Source organism: Callithrix jacchus, chromosome 5 (genome assembly GCF_049354715.1).
Source record: "Callithrix jacchus isolate 240 chromosome 5, calJac240_pri, whole genome shotgun sequence".
In the NCBI taxonomy this organism is placed as follows: Eukaryota; Metazoa; Chordata; class Mammalia; order Primates; family Cebidae; genus Callithrix; species Callithrix jacchus.
In genome coordinates, this window is record NC_133506.1 from 144397404 (window position 1) to 144411278 (window position 13875).

Sequence of the window (13875 nt, forward strand, 5' to 3'; positions counted from 1 at the left end):
ACCCATTCTTGGACCACAGAATAGAAAGCTCTCGGCCTCAAGGGATCAGTAGCTACATCTGAGGGTTTCCAGCCTCCCTTTCATGAGAGGCTTCCCTACCTATTACACATACAGGAAATGAAAATACACCATCAAAAACAAAATAAACAAAACCAGAAAGCAACTCTTTAGAAAGACTTCAGTGGCCCTAATGTTGCCGTTACCTGTCAGTCACAGTGGATTAGCTGGCCTCATGAGGGATGATAAGGAATGGAGATTTTCTGAGTAAAGGGCTCAGAAATCAGATCAGAGTCAGAATAACATGAGCTTTTCAGAAGGCAGCTGCCCAAACCTAACAAGGAATTTTTCACTTGTTTACAAAGTGTAGAAAGAAATAGGGACCTCTCATTGGTCTCTCCACGAGACAGTCACACACACATCACCTCCTCATTATCACCATCATTAGTGTAATTTCTAAAAATTGAAAAGGCTGGAAACAAAATTGATTCTGGAGAAATAACAAAGAGTTCACTTTAAATGCAAAGGAGCAACAAAATTTATTGACTAAATTAAACACAACAGTTAAAATGGCAGTGTTGTAGTTTCATTTTCAGATGTTTGAATGGAACATGAAAAGTGCTATTAGTCCAACCTTCTTACATTCATTTAAAGAGTGACTATCAAAAACAGCAACATGCACAATGGTACATATGCACAAAATGGAATCATATCAACAAATATACAAAATATCCAAAATAAAATAGTTACAGGTTTAAAAATAGAAACATTGATTCCTCTATCCCATTAAACCACTGGAGTGGAGAAAGGAGAAAAGACCCTATTGCTATTTAGAATCCTTTTTTTAAAATCAAGTTTTTAAAACATAGAATTAGTTCTAGGAGACAATTTTTGATGTTTTTCAGGGGTTTAACATTCTATTATAAAAATAATATCTATAAACCTACTAACAATTTTCCTCCTGTGCACAAAAATAATACCGCCAAAAGCTTGTCCTCAAAGACATGCCTGACCTTCAGGAAAACTAATTATAGACATGGAGTTTCTCGTTTGGGTTTTCTTTGTTACTATTTTGAAATAACCTGCAATTCCCTCTATTACACTGAGATACTTTATATAAACAACTCGGGCAAAACCTGAAGTTCACAATGAGCCTGCTAGGTAGCTGGTGTCAAGTACAAATGACAGGAATTTACTTTGCCTACAGCATCAAAAGCATTTTCCCTGATATTCCTGATAGACCTACCACTATCAGATCCTCCATGCTCAGTAAGATTTACCCTGGAAGAGATGAAAATGTTAAATATTATTTCCTTTATTTAGAAATAAATGTGTAGTGGGAACCAATGGTTGTAACGTAGATATTTGAGAAGGTTCATTAATTCCTTCAGACCACCCGGAGCCATTTCAAGGCAAGTGAACAAGCATTTTCTGCATGTCTACTCCGTGCCCCTACGCTATTTATTGAACCAGATATTTTTGGTAGTTCCGCTTTAGTTTACTAAATGATTCAGGTCTGAGAGTATCTGATAAAGTATAATATGTCTCAAATAACCAGAACCTAGGCTATATCTTATTTAAAACACACCTTCTTACATAGAACAGAAAGTTATTATACTTGATTATTGAAGAATTTCCAAAATTACCCCATTTTACCAATACCTACCTTACATGGTTCTTGTGAACAGTAAAGATAACAATGTTAAAAAAAAAAAAAAAAAAGCAGAGAGCATCCTCCCTGGCACCATAGTAGACATACAGGATATGTAAATAGATTTCAACATAAAATACTCATCTTCACGGTGACTGACTTGTTGACGGTGTTCATAGCTATTAGTGGAATGAGTTAATGAATCAGAAAATGTAGGCCAGGATTCAATGGCTGTAGACACAACATAGGATGGACTGCTCTTAAAGGACCCAGGTGCTTATTTCTGAAGTTCGCAATTGCATCAAAGCAAGAGAGTTCATACAGCTGTCATTTAAACAAACCACACAGATAACAAGTTGGGATAGATGTGGAGAAATTGGCACCCTTGTGCACCATAGGTAAGATGTAAACAGTTGCAACCACTGGAAAGTAGTACAGAAGTTCTTCCAAAAATTAAAAATAATCCTATTTTTTATTAGAATCACCACATGACTGACCCAGTAATTCTACTTCTGGGTATTTATTTAAAAAAAAAAAAAACTGAATTCAGGATCTTAAAGAGATATTTTCACTACCTTGTTCCTTGTAGCATTACTCACAATAGCTAAGATGTGGACATAATCTAAATGTCTGCCAGTGGCCAAATGGGTTTTTTAATGCAGCATATACATACAAGGAAATATTAGCCTGAAAAATGAAGGAAATCCTGCTATATGCAACACCATGGATAAACTTGGGAGACATTGTGCTTGATGAAATAAGCCAGTCACAGAAGGACAAATACTGCACGTTTCCACTTCTATAAGGGACCTAAAATAGCCAAACTCATAGAAGCAGAGAGTGGATGAGGGTTGTCAGGGGCGGGTCGGGGAGGAAATGAGGAGCTGCTGTTTGGTGGGCACAGAGTTTCGGTTACACAGGATGCATGGGTTACAGAGATTGGCTGTACAGCATTGTGTCAGTGGTTAACAATACTGTATTGTGGACTTAAAGAAGGTAGGCTGGGCGCGGTGGCTCAGGCCTGTAATATCAACACTTTGGGAGCCTGAGGCAGGAAGATCACTTGAGGTCAGGAGTTTGAGACCAGCCTGGCCAACATGGTGAAACCCTATCTCTACTAAAAATACAAAAATTAATGGGCGTGGTGGCGCATGCCTGTAGTCTTGGCTAATTGGGAGGCTGAGGCAGGAGAATCACTTGAACCCTCGAGGCAGAGGTTGTAGTGAGCTGAGATCATGCCACTGCACTGCAGCCTGGGTGACAGAGCGAGACTCCATCTCAAAAAAGAAATGTTATAGAGGGTACATCTCATATTCAATATTCTTACTGCAATTAAAACATACACACATATGCCTAGACCAAGGTAGGAAAAAATACAAATGAAGCAAACATGCTTGGAATGAGGGATACCCTATCAGGAGGCAGTATCGCCATGACAACAGAAGAGATTTCTGTCTGTACTTCCCACGTTTATCCTAAGAGAAGAGGATCCCTCCAAGGGAAGGCCAATGTTTGCCTGCTCAGCGTAGCACAGCGGCAGGGTTGCCTGTACATGATTGTGAGCACCGTCATCTCAGACACAAAACTAATTCTCAGCTGCATGGACACAGGGTGGCTCTTTCTATTAGAAGTGAGCTAATAATGATATTAAGCAGTTCTCAGCTCTTCTGTTACTGAAAATCACTAAAGACTTTATATCCCTGTCCTAGAGACTACGGGAAAAGAGAGAGAGAGAGAGACAGAGATGGAAAGGGATAGAAACAAAAAAGGGTGAATTAAAGCTGTCATGCTAGGGAGATAATATTACCTACCCCATATGGCTGTTAAGAGGACTAAGTAATTATTTCTAAATCTCCTTGCAGCGCCTGACACATAGTAAGAATCCAATGAATTTAACCTTTGTTATATTTACTATTTTTTAAGAGGCATTTGTGTGGCTTAATTCATAGTGCCTTTCTTTAACCTCACACCACTCTGCTCCACCCCACAAACCTTAAGCAACAAATGCAAATACAAAAAAATGTAAAATAAAATTGTTTTGTGTTTTTAATGAATATTAAGAAAATCCAATTACAGCACTACTCAGGTGTGAGCTCCAAACTGAATGGGTTTTATTAGTATTAGAAACAGTATATGCCCCATAAATATGTGTTGCATTGAATTAAAGTAAATATCAATCATAAAAGGGGTCCAATTTCAGTTCTGGAGGTTTTGTGACTGTTTTTATCTTTCCTTTTGCAGTTGGAGAAGGAACTCCTTTCCGTAATCATGAAACTATCATTCTGAGTCACCTCTTAAAAACATCATCTGCAGTGAGATAATAATATTCCTTACGAGTGGCTATTGTTGCAGCAAACTGTCTCCTTTAAACCATTACCACAGTACAAGGCTTTTCAGAGGCAATGCATGACAGCCACCAGGAAATCTTCAGAGCAAGATGAGGTCTCACAATCAATGGCCGCCTGTGAGGAACCACACTTACTACACTGACAATGTTACAGCTCGCTTCTGCCTGTGAAGTCCACACTTGCCTTTTGCTTTCCCACACAGGCTCTGTAAGACACTCGTCCACCCTACTATCCATCCCTTTGGTCGCAAACTGTTTCATAAATATTTTTTGTGTGTAATGAATTGAAATTTTCTAAGGCTGAGTTTACACAAATAAGAACTGTTCCGTTCATTCCTTGCTCTGCCTGGAGGAGGGGAAAGAGAAACCCGGTTAGGTGAGGTATTTGGGTTTCTCCTCTTATTTCACTCAGATACTTTAAACTAGCTTTCCTCAGTGATGAGGTGAGGCAATTGTGATGCTTTTGCCTTATGTTTAACTGCAAAAAACTTCTTGAATTTATTTCTTAACAATGAGAGTGGGAGCAAAGCATATGTGAATGTACTGGAACAGGTCTCAGTAGAAGCCAAGCATCAGGGGAGCCAAATCCATATATTTGTAATTCAATAGAGAAATTTAGAATGACTAACAGCAGGGAACTCATTCCCCCAAGCAGACAGAGCAAACATGCTAGCATCATGTGAAGTGTCCCATCACTGTTGTCTGAGGATACTTAGGAGACATGAGCTGTATGAGTCAATCTCTTTATAGCAAGCTAAAGTCAAGAGTCCCCTTTAAAATTAATCTGACAAAGGCATAAATAATGAAAACTCTTAGAAAATTCAAAGAAATCTCAACACCTGACATAGTCTTTTTTACCTGGATAATTGTGTAAGCAAAGGGCTATTTGCATAATGTTTAATTGCAAATACTTGAAGATTACCTCTGAGATGAAGAAATAAATTCTTTAAACTCAGTAAGTTATCACCTTCATAGATATTAATCATTTTGTATTTAAATAAGCAGATAATTTGTGGAAAACGTACCTAAAGGAAGTCCTTCGTATCTTATATTCTATTGTTGTTATTAGGTGAAATAGTAAAAATCTACTCCCCCTTGTGATTATTTAAAGTGCTGAAGTAAAATTTCTCCCAATTGGTGCTAATGGCAGGATAAAAGCATCAACCACCATCTGTACTAAAGCAGAGTGTTTCAGCTAAGATTGTATGCGTAATATAGACATTAAAGTCAGGCTGTCTTTGTGCAGAGCTATTAAACCAACTGATAAATTCTCATCCAACAATTGATTTGGCTTTTTCGTGTCTAATTTGGGCAGCTTTTCAACCAGGAAGTCAATCAGCGAAATATCTTGAATATACACCTACATGGGAAAGATATAAATAGCCTCTATCCAATCTTTCCCTTAAAAAATCTGCAAATATGGGCCTGAATAATCCTCACAAGGTCATTAGATAATGTATTAATAAAAATTGAAATGTAAATCTAGGAAAATTCTTGAAAAATACAACAATCTCCATGAATACGTATAAGAGAAAGTAGCCCTTGGCACAAGAAAGCAACCATGATCCCTTTTTTATGGCTGGAAAAAGTTGAGAATTCACTCTTCCTGCCACTTCAGGGGTTCCCAATCAAGTAATTAAGGCTGTTTAATTCATTGCCCAAATCCTTTATTTGATTGGTGTGCGTTCAATTCTTTAAAATATAGGGTAATATAAAGTGGAAAATATAAATTTCAAAAGAAAATATTTTATATCTTTTATAAGTGGTAAATTGACAGGCCAGTGAAAATTAAGATAAACTTTGCTCACGTGCTCCTTTACTTATAAAGAGGAGACACAGCATAACGGTGTGAATGGAGAAATAAGTCCTAAAATTGTGAAAGCAACAACCTTTCTTCTAGTGCTTAAGAAACATATTGCCTTTACTATTACAATATTCTCATAAGTTTTTCAGGTATTCTTAACTTTCCTGTACAATTGAACAAATGAACGAACATAACTTTGTCATGGATTCATGCAAAGGGGAATCCTTGCAGGAAAATGTACAAGGAAATCAAGATCCTTTGTTTTACAGCAAGGAATAAGATTTATATTTTCTCTATTCACTAGGGGAAGATGAATGTATTTTGAGTCTAAATAGTACCAGCATCATGAAATCAAATTTAAATCCCATGTTTAAGACAGAAATAATTTCAAAAATAATTTCCAAATCTAGAGTAGATGTCTTTGTTAGTCTGCACACAGTTGAGTGCATGAGCACGTGAGTGTGAGATGCTTATATGAATTCTTGGTAGTGTGTTCAAAATGCTTAAGGCTATGTCTGCATACAGGGCCTCATCTACACACATAAAGAAATTAAATATTAAAAGATTACTTTGAAGTAACATTATGGATCTGAGACAATGCAATAAGAGCCAGTCATATAACTAATGAAGAAACTCAGCAAATCTCTCCTAATTGAATCACTGCAAATTTAAAATGGGGAATGGCCTACTTTCTGCTACTGGCTCACATTTGCTTTCCTTTGATGCCCATTTATTTTGTTACTTTCTTTATATTATTAAAATAGGTTTTCATATATTTAACTTGCCTTATTCTTTCATTTATAAAACAGAAAAGAAACTTTAAAAGCATGTAACAAGAGTTCATTTCTAATGCAATCTCTCTGGAAACAAGACTTATACAGAAGCGTTCATGTCATTTACATACGTGTAGTTTACTTGAATATTCATAATCTTCCTGGTATGATGAGTCACCTCCTAGCAGAAGCTCTGGTCTTTTGATTAAATACACCGAAGTGTATTTCAAAAAGGATATTAATTTCATCATTAGACACCAATAGCATTCTAGGAGCTGCTTCAGTTTATCATTCAAACAATCTAGGCATATAATAACCCTTTCTAAAATAAATGTTTCATCTGCAATATTAGAAAACATACATAGAAGCAAACCATTTTTCAAAAAAAATCTTGGCATAAGGTGTTTACAATACACAGGCTTGCCAATGTCATATTCTGAACACACTTGTCTTCATCATAAGTCTATAAAGCAAAAGACAGATGATATGAAAAGCTACATCTTTCTATCATTTTTCTTTATGTGTTCCTCATTTTGCATTCACCATATTGAGGAATGGTTGAATCCAAAATTTTATAATCAAGGTTAAAAAAATATCTGAAAGCCAGGGTTTGGGGCGAGAAACAGACTCTTACCCAAGACAAGGCAGAGCCATTCCTCTGGGACACCAGCACAATAGATTTGTTTTTGTTTTTGAGAACGGGAGAACACATACAAAATAAAACCCGAATCGCTTCCCATTACATCAATGGTTTGGGGACCATCATCATGTCTAGCTATAAGACCAGATTTTATATTCTAGATTATTGACTGATTATAAAATGTTAACAGCTGGATAAACTGTAAAATATGCATTATCTTCACATGAGAAGGTTTCAGCTTATAAATGCTAAAATACTGTATCTAGTGGCATTTAGTAAAATCTTTCCCTGATCCTGATTTCTGCACTGGGTGGGGGAAGGAAAAAAAAAAGCAAAAGCCTGCTCTCCTGAGCCTTTTATATTTCCCCAAACAAATGATCCAAACGAATCAAACCAAAACTCGCCTTTATTTTCCTAGTGTTAGATACTTATCAATTTGCATACCTAGCAACTGAAGGTAAGGAAGTTTTCTGCCAATCAGTGGTGCCCTCTGCTCATCAGGTAAAATACCTGGCTGTTTCAGCTTTGGAGGTGTTTTCCAGACAGTGATATAGCAAAGGGTCTTTTTTTTTTTTTTTTTTTTTTCCTGGAAAGGAAAGAGGAAAGAAGGGAAGGAAGAAGGAAACATGTCTTGGAAGAGGAGATCTCTGGTTCTTCAGTGGTTCTTCCAGGCCTCTGGACACTGGCTCATGCCAATATCCAGGCATGACTCTCACTTAGGTTTGGCTAAGTCCTGTTTTCTGCAAAGGCAAGTAAAGGTGACTTCCAAGTGTTCAGTGCATTAAAGAAAAAAGAAGAAAAACCTAAAGGTAAAAAAGAAAAAGTGCTTGAAAATAATTTTCACGGATTTATCTTGAGAGGAGATTCCCTAGTGTAGCATCCCTCTTTCTGGTATTATCCGGACCCTGCTCAGGGCACAAAGACCTCCTCGGTCCACGCTCTGGAGCAGGGGGTTTCTAAAAGACTTTCTTTAGGAAAAGCAAAACTTACTTTAGTGGTTTCCAGGGAAAAGTTGTATTCCTTGACATGTGGCCTGTCCACAGTGGCCTGGAAGACCTCACAACTTTTTGGCACTGTCGTGGCAGGCCGCTGCCCTGATGGTGGTCCCAGCCAAGCCCCGGTTGCTGACTCTGCGGACCAGCACTTTGGAAACCGGGATTTTTGTTCTGGGCATCTCACTCCTGGAGGGTTGCTGGTGCACCACGGGATGGCTAGATGGAAGGTTGGCCAGGTGCTTGATGCTAATAGGGATCTTAGAGTCCTTCAGCAAGCTGCCTGGTGTTCGCAGTGGACAGGTGATGGTGCCTGGAGACACAGGCTTTAACCGGGACAAGCAGGACGTCTCCTCGTTGTCCTTCCCTCCAGGAAGGGTTGCTGGGCTTCCGTCCGGGTCAGCATAGAGATCGTAGAGCGCGTCCCCGCTGTAGCTATCCCGGGGTATGGCCGCCTTCTTCCCGCTGCTCGAGCTGTCTTCCTCTGGGCCTGGCGTGGTGGAGTCCCAGTAGCCCTCGTCGCTGTTGGGGACGCCCTCCTGCTGCTCCTTCTCCGGGTGCTTGGGCTCCTCCTTCGGATGGGGCTCAATGGGAATACGGTTGAGCCTCCTGCGCTTGACCGAGGACGCGTCCTTGGCCGCTTCCACACACCTTGTGTCTTTGGGGGTCTCAGGCACCACCTTGGTTTCCAGTGCAGCTGCCGCCTTGGCCGCGCCCTCCTGGGGCCCGGGTCCCTGCTCCTCGGTCTGGGACAGCATGTCCCAGAACTCCTGCAGATAGGTGTCGTCCACCTCGTCCGGGCTGGCCATCTCCTCCCCGCCTCCTTGGTAAGCCACCACGCCGGGGTTCTTTTTAGAGAGAACGGGCTTGCCTGGCCCGGGGACATGCTTGTCACAGCTGGGACCTGCCTCTTCCTCCTGGTCTGCAATAATATCTCCACAGCCTGTAAGAGAGTCAAAGCTTTTCAGTGAAGTCACGTCAGAAAACATCAAACAAATACGATCTGCCGACGGGTCTGAGGGTGGATCGACGGAGGCAGGGTCCGGGGCGGCGGACGCCCGGCCGCTGCCGCCTTCGGAGTCGACAAGGGGGACCGTCTTTACCGGAACGGCCCCTGTCCTGGAAGCGTCCTCGGCCGTGCGGACCTCCCCGGGCCCCGGCTCGGGGGGTGCCCGGGGCTTCTCGGCGCGCCGATGCCCCGCGGCGTCCTCTCCCCCGGCGCCGGTGTCGCCGGGGCGCGCCGGGCCCTCGGCCTCTCGGCAGCTCCGCGCTGGGGCGCGGTCGGCGGGGGCGGGCACCTCCTCTCCCCCTGCGGGCTCACCTGCTGGGTCTCGCCGGGCATCCTGGCTGGGCTCCTCCGGCTCGCGCGCGGCTCTGGGCGTCTCCTCCTTGACGCACTCCAGGCTGGCGGTGAGCGAGCCGGGCAGGATCAGGCCGCCCCCGGGCGCGCGCCCCTCCGCGGCCTCCGCCTTGGCCCGCTTGTCCTTCCTGTGCCAGCGCATGCCGCTGAACAGCCCCCGCAGCCCCCGCTTTTGTTTGCCGCCGGCCTTGCTCGCGTCCGCGGGCTCTCCCTTGCCGTTTTCCGAGCGCCCGTTCTTCTTCAGCAGCGAGAAGAAGCTGTGTGACTTGGCCACCGAGCTGCTGGCGAGGGACACCCCGCCGGGGCCCGCGGCTCTTGGGGGCCCCGGGTTCGGCAGCCCCCCGCCGCCCCCGCCGCTGTCGCCCCCGCCGCGCGGCTCCTCCTTCCTGCCGCTCTCCAGCACCAGCACCTCGGCGAGCCCGTCGTGGGTCCTGCTCCTCACCAGCCCCGTCGGACCCGAGCCTTTCCCGTCCCCTTTGTTTTTGACCCCAAAAATGCTGGGCATGGTGCCACCCGATTTCCTCTTCTTGAATAATTTGAAGGCAGCTTTATTAATCTTCCCCGACGGCGGCTCGGCGGCCGGCGTTTCGGCTGCACAGTCACAATGCAAGTCCATGTCTGCCGCGAGGGTCCGGGCCCCGGCCTCCGCCTTCCTCCTGCAGACCCCCACGGACGCGCCGGCTCCGCCGCGCTCGCTGACAGCCCCGCCGCCGCCGCGGCTCCAGCTCGTCTCCATGGAAACCGCGCGGGATAAGCCGCTTTCGTCAGCAATGGGCTCGCGCCAGGCCACTGTCACCCGTATTCTAAATCAACCTGAGTCGAGCTCGCCGCCGCCGCTGCAAAAGAAACACACATAAAAGACCATCTTCCCTCCCGCAAGGGCTTATGTAATACCCTAACCCACTTCCATCCGACTTGGCTTGGCGCTGCATGGCTTTTTTGTGGCAAGGGCAGGCAACACAGCCGCGAGCTGATGGCAGAAATTCGAGTCGTAATTACGGAATTCAAATCCCCTCAACTCTCACCCACCTTCCGATTCCTCCTCTAGACTCGCTCTTCATGGGAGCGCAACCGTGGATCACGAAATGTCTCTTAAACCGACATAGCAATCCAACCCAAAACAAAATGCTTGCTTTTCTTATTCTCTCTTCTGGACTCCATGCATCTTCATGCCTTTTCCAAGCCCTTCATGTCTGTCCTTAGCATCCGTGCACTAAGCCCAGCAGGCAGGAAGCATGTCTGCCTACAACCATGTCTTGTCCAGAGTTGAGCAACACTCTAGGTCCACGCTGTGTGGCTGTCATTGCGGTTATGATTCTTGTGACAAAAGTACACGCCACCAGTCAATCAGTCTATCAGCAACCCAGCAATGCAAGCACAACAGCTCCCCGGGGCGGAGTCTGGCTGTACCTTTGGGACAACCATGACTTTTATCCCAGACTCCAGCCACCACGGGATGAAGTCACAGATGCCGCCGCCCAGCCCACATTTGATAACAATAGACAACTTGACAGAGAACACAGCCTGGGAATCTCAGACCCACTCCACAGGTGGGCCTTGGAGTCCCGGGTTCTGCCCTCTCCTTACCCACTCAGCAGGACACTGGCATTATTCCTGTCACTGCTGTGCCACCCGCCCCATACCACCAGGACTGCCTTGTGGCCCCCTTCCCCAATATACAGAGAAGGAAAAGCTTGATAGGGGTCCCTGAGCGTCCAGTAGGGATCTCTTCTGTGCTCTGATTTCAAAAGTGACTGCTAATATTTTAACCTTGACATCTGATTTCATGATTCCAGCTGAGCACTTTTCAGCAAAAAGAAGAAATTTGGAGAAGCATATACATATATTAATATAACATGAATATATAGTATATATTATTTAATCATTTGATTTATTATTTATTAAATATCATTTAAGAATATATGTAATATTTACATATATACACAAATACCAGTCTTTTCCCCACTCATTTTTTATGTGCTCCCTGCATTATGCCAAGAAATCCCAATCCTCATCCATATAAGCTGGCGTTTTCTTAATAATGTATGTTGGCCATTGCAGCTTCTGTTGTTATGAGACACAGCTGGTTTAAATTTAGACCTTGGGTTATTAGTTGTATTATTGCCTTTTTTGTTTATTTTTATCAAGAACACTGTTTCGTAAAACGAAGAAATCAGTGAGCATAGGTTTAGGAGAGGTTGTCCCTTCTGGACTAATCCCATCATCGAGCATCTCTCCTGGAACAGGAAGTAAGGTGAAGCCAGAGAGAGGCTTTCCTGGATTCTAATTGACCACTTGACATGATAAATCAGAGTCCTCGGTGCTTTCTGGGGAGATCAGGTGTAAGGAACTGTAAAGAAAAACCCATTTGTTATGTCTTTACAACCTTTTGAAAAACAATAGAAAGTCTCTCTCAATTTTACACACACACATACACACACACACATGCTTAGATTTGTGGGTTACTATGTAGCTCTGTCAGTATGGAAGAGTTTATGACTAGGATCTAGGAAATGTGAAGTTGCCTATTAAAAACTCTCCCTTTTTCCATTGGGAAAAAGTGGTCTGCTTTTTCACCCAGCAGGACAGGCCAAATGTGACTCTAATTTACATGAGAATCTTTGGGCCTCCTGGGAGAAATCTGACAGAGAACTTTGGGATGGATATCATTCCTTTGGGACGTCAACAACGCTCAAATGAAGAGAAAGAGACAAAGCTGTCTTCAGCTTGGGGACGGTGCCCTCGGTGTGAATTACTGGTCCTGAGAGAGAAGAAAGCAAGGATCCCTGGAACCACCCGAAGGTACTGGGCATGGGGGCTGTAGAGGCTGTGGTGGGAGTGAGGACCCTCCAGCGTCCTCCTATCCAACATCCCTGTTACAGGGACTATGGGGAAAAGAAGGGTGAGGCCAGCTTAAAGGAACTTACCAGAAGAGCCAGACAGGTGAGGAGAGAGCCTGAGGGGGAGAGAGATGACGGCAGGATGGTTTGATGGTCTGATGGTTGGAGCTAGGATATGAACCATCACGAAGACTCAGCCAAACCTTACATTAAACTTCACCATCAAGGGTGGAGAAAACAAGACGGTGATTTTTTTTCCCCCAGAAAGACCATGAAAGTGAAGACAATTTACCACAAGCACCCCCATTTTTGTTTACAGTTTCTTCTTTCATTCTTTCCTTCCATCCTGCCCCAGTTTGGGAGTGAACAGAATATTAGAGTAGAAAGAAATAGAGAACAGGACTGAGGGGAAATGTTTCAGGGAAAAGCCATTCCAAAAAATAGGGTGCATCACAAATGCAAACAGCAAGTGGATTTTGCTGGAAGACGTGTGGGCTTTTCTGTGTTGGCACTAAAGAGTATTTGTCATTTTGCTGGGGCTTTTTTCTCTAGGTAGTGAGCTTCTCTGGAGGGTGGTACTCAAAACAAGGGAAACCAGAAGAGAAACACAGGAAGAGCCGTTTAAGAACCTAACTTCATCATCATCTTTCTCAACACATCATTGTTTCCTTTTTTAGATACCTTCGAAGCAGTCCAGCCCTTTGCCCGAAGCTTACTGGGTAAAATTTTCTTTCATTTTTTTTTTTTGAGACTGAGTCTTGCTGTGTCACTGAGACTAGAGTGCAGTGGCATGATCTCAGGGTTCACTGCAGCCTCTGCCTCTCCGTCTCAAGCGATTCTCCTGCTTCAGCCTCCCCTGTGGCTGGGATCACAGGTGTGTACCAACATATCTGACTAATTTTTTTTTTTTTTTTTTTTTTTTTTTAGTAGAGACAGAGTTTCACCATGTCGGCCAGGCTGGTCTCAAATTCCTGACCTCAAGTGATCCGCCCACTTCGGCCTCCCAAATTGCTGGGATTACAAGCATAAGCCACCGTGCCTGGCCCTGGGTAGAATTTGCTCTTAGGTGAACCACCAGGAAGTTTCCCTTGGAGGCCCTGTGTGGCCGTTGCTGAGGGACTTCTCAGGTATCACAGTGTTTCTGCTTAAGGAGGCCGCTAGCTTTACCTTAAACTTGCCATGGATTTTTTTTGTTTTGTTTTTGAGGGTTTTCTTCTTTTGAGACGGAGTCTGTCTCATGTCACCCAGGCTGGAGTGCAATGGTGCAATCTCGGCTCACTGCAGCCTTTGTCTCCCAGGTCCAAGTGATTCTTCTGCCTCAGCCTCCTGAGTAGCTGGGATGACAGGCGCGAGCCACCATGCCCAGCTACTTTTTTTATTTTTAGTAGAGACAGGGTTTCACCATATTGGTCAGCTGGTCTTGAACTCCTGACCTCGTGGTCCATTGGCCTCGGCCTCCCAAAGTGCTGGG

The 13875-nt window shown here is 43.8% G+C and overlaps 1 protein-coding gene across 2 annotated transcripts; it reads right to left on the reverse strand.

Annotated features, from left to right (window-relative positions):
* Positions 1 to 511: 511 nt before the first annotated feature.
* On the reverse strand, positions 512 to 10966 carry AMER2 (APC membrane recruitment protein 2). 2 transcript variants are annotated; one of them, XM_008998042.5, is made up of 3 exons: positions 10594 to 10966; positions 9526 to 10400; positions 512 to 9147 (listed from the first exon to the last, which is right to left on the reverse strand). In XM_008998042.5, the coding sequence occupies exons 2-3, from the start codon at positions 10298 to 10300 to the stop codon at positions 8270 to 8272; spliced, it is 1653 nt and encodes a 550-aa protein (XP_008996290.1). In that variant the 5' UTR covers positions 10301 to 10400; positions 10594 to 10966; the 3' UTR covers positions 512 to 8269. The 2 variants fall into 2 exon arrangements, with proteins under 2 accessions (XP_008996290.1, XP_008996288.1); XM_008998040.5 differs by having other exon boundaries at positions 512 to 10400.
* Positions 10967 to 13875: the final 2909 nt, after the last annotated feature.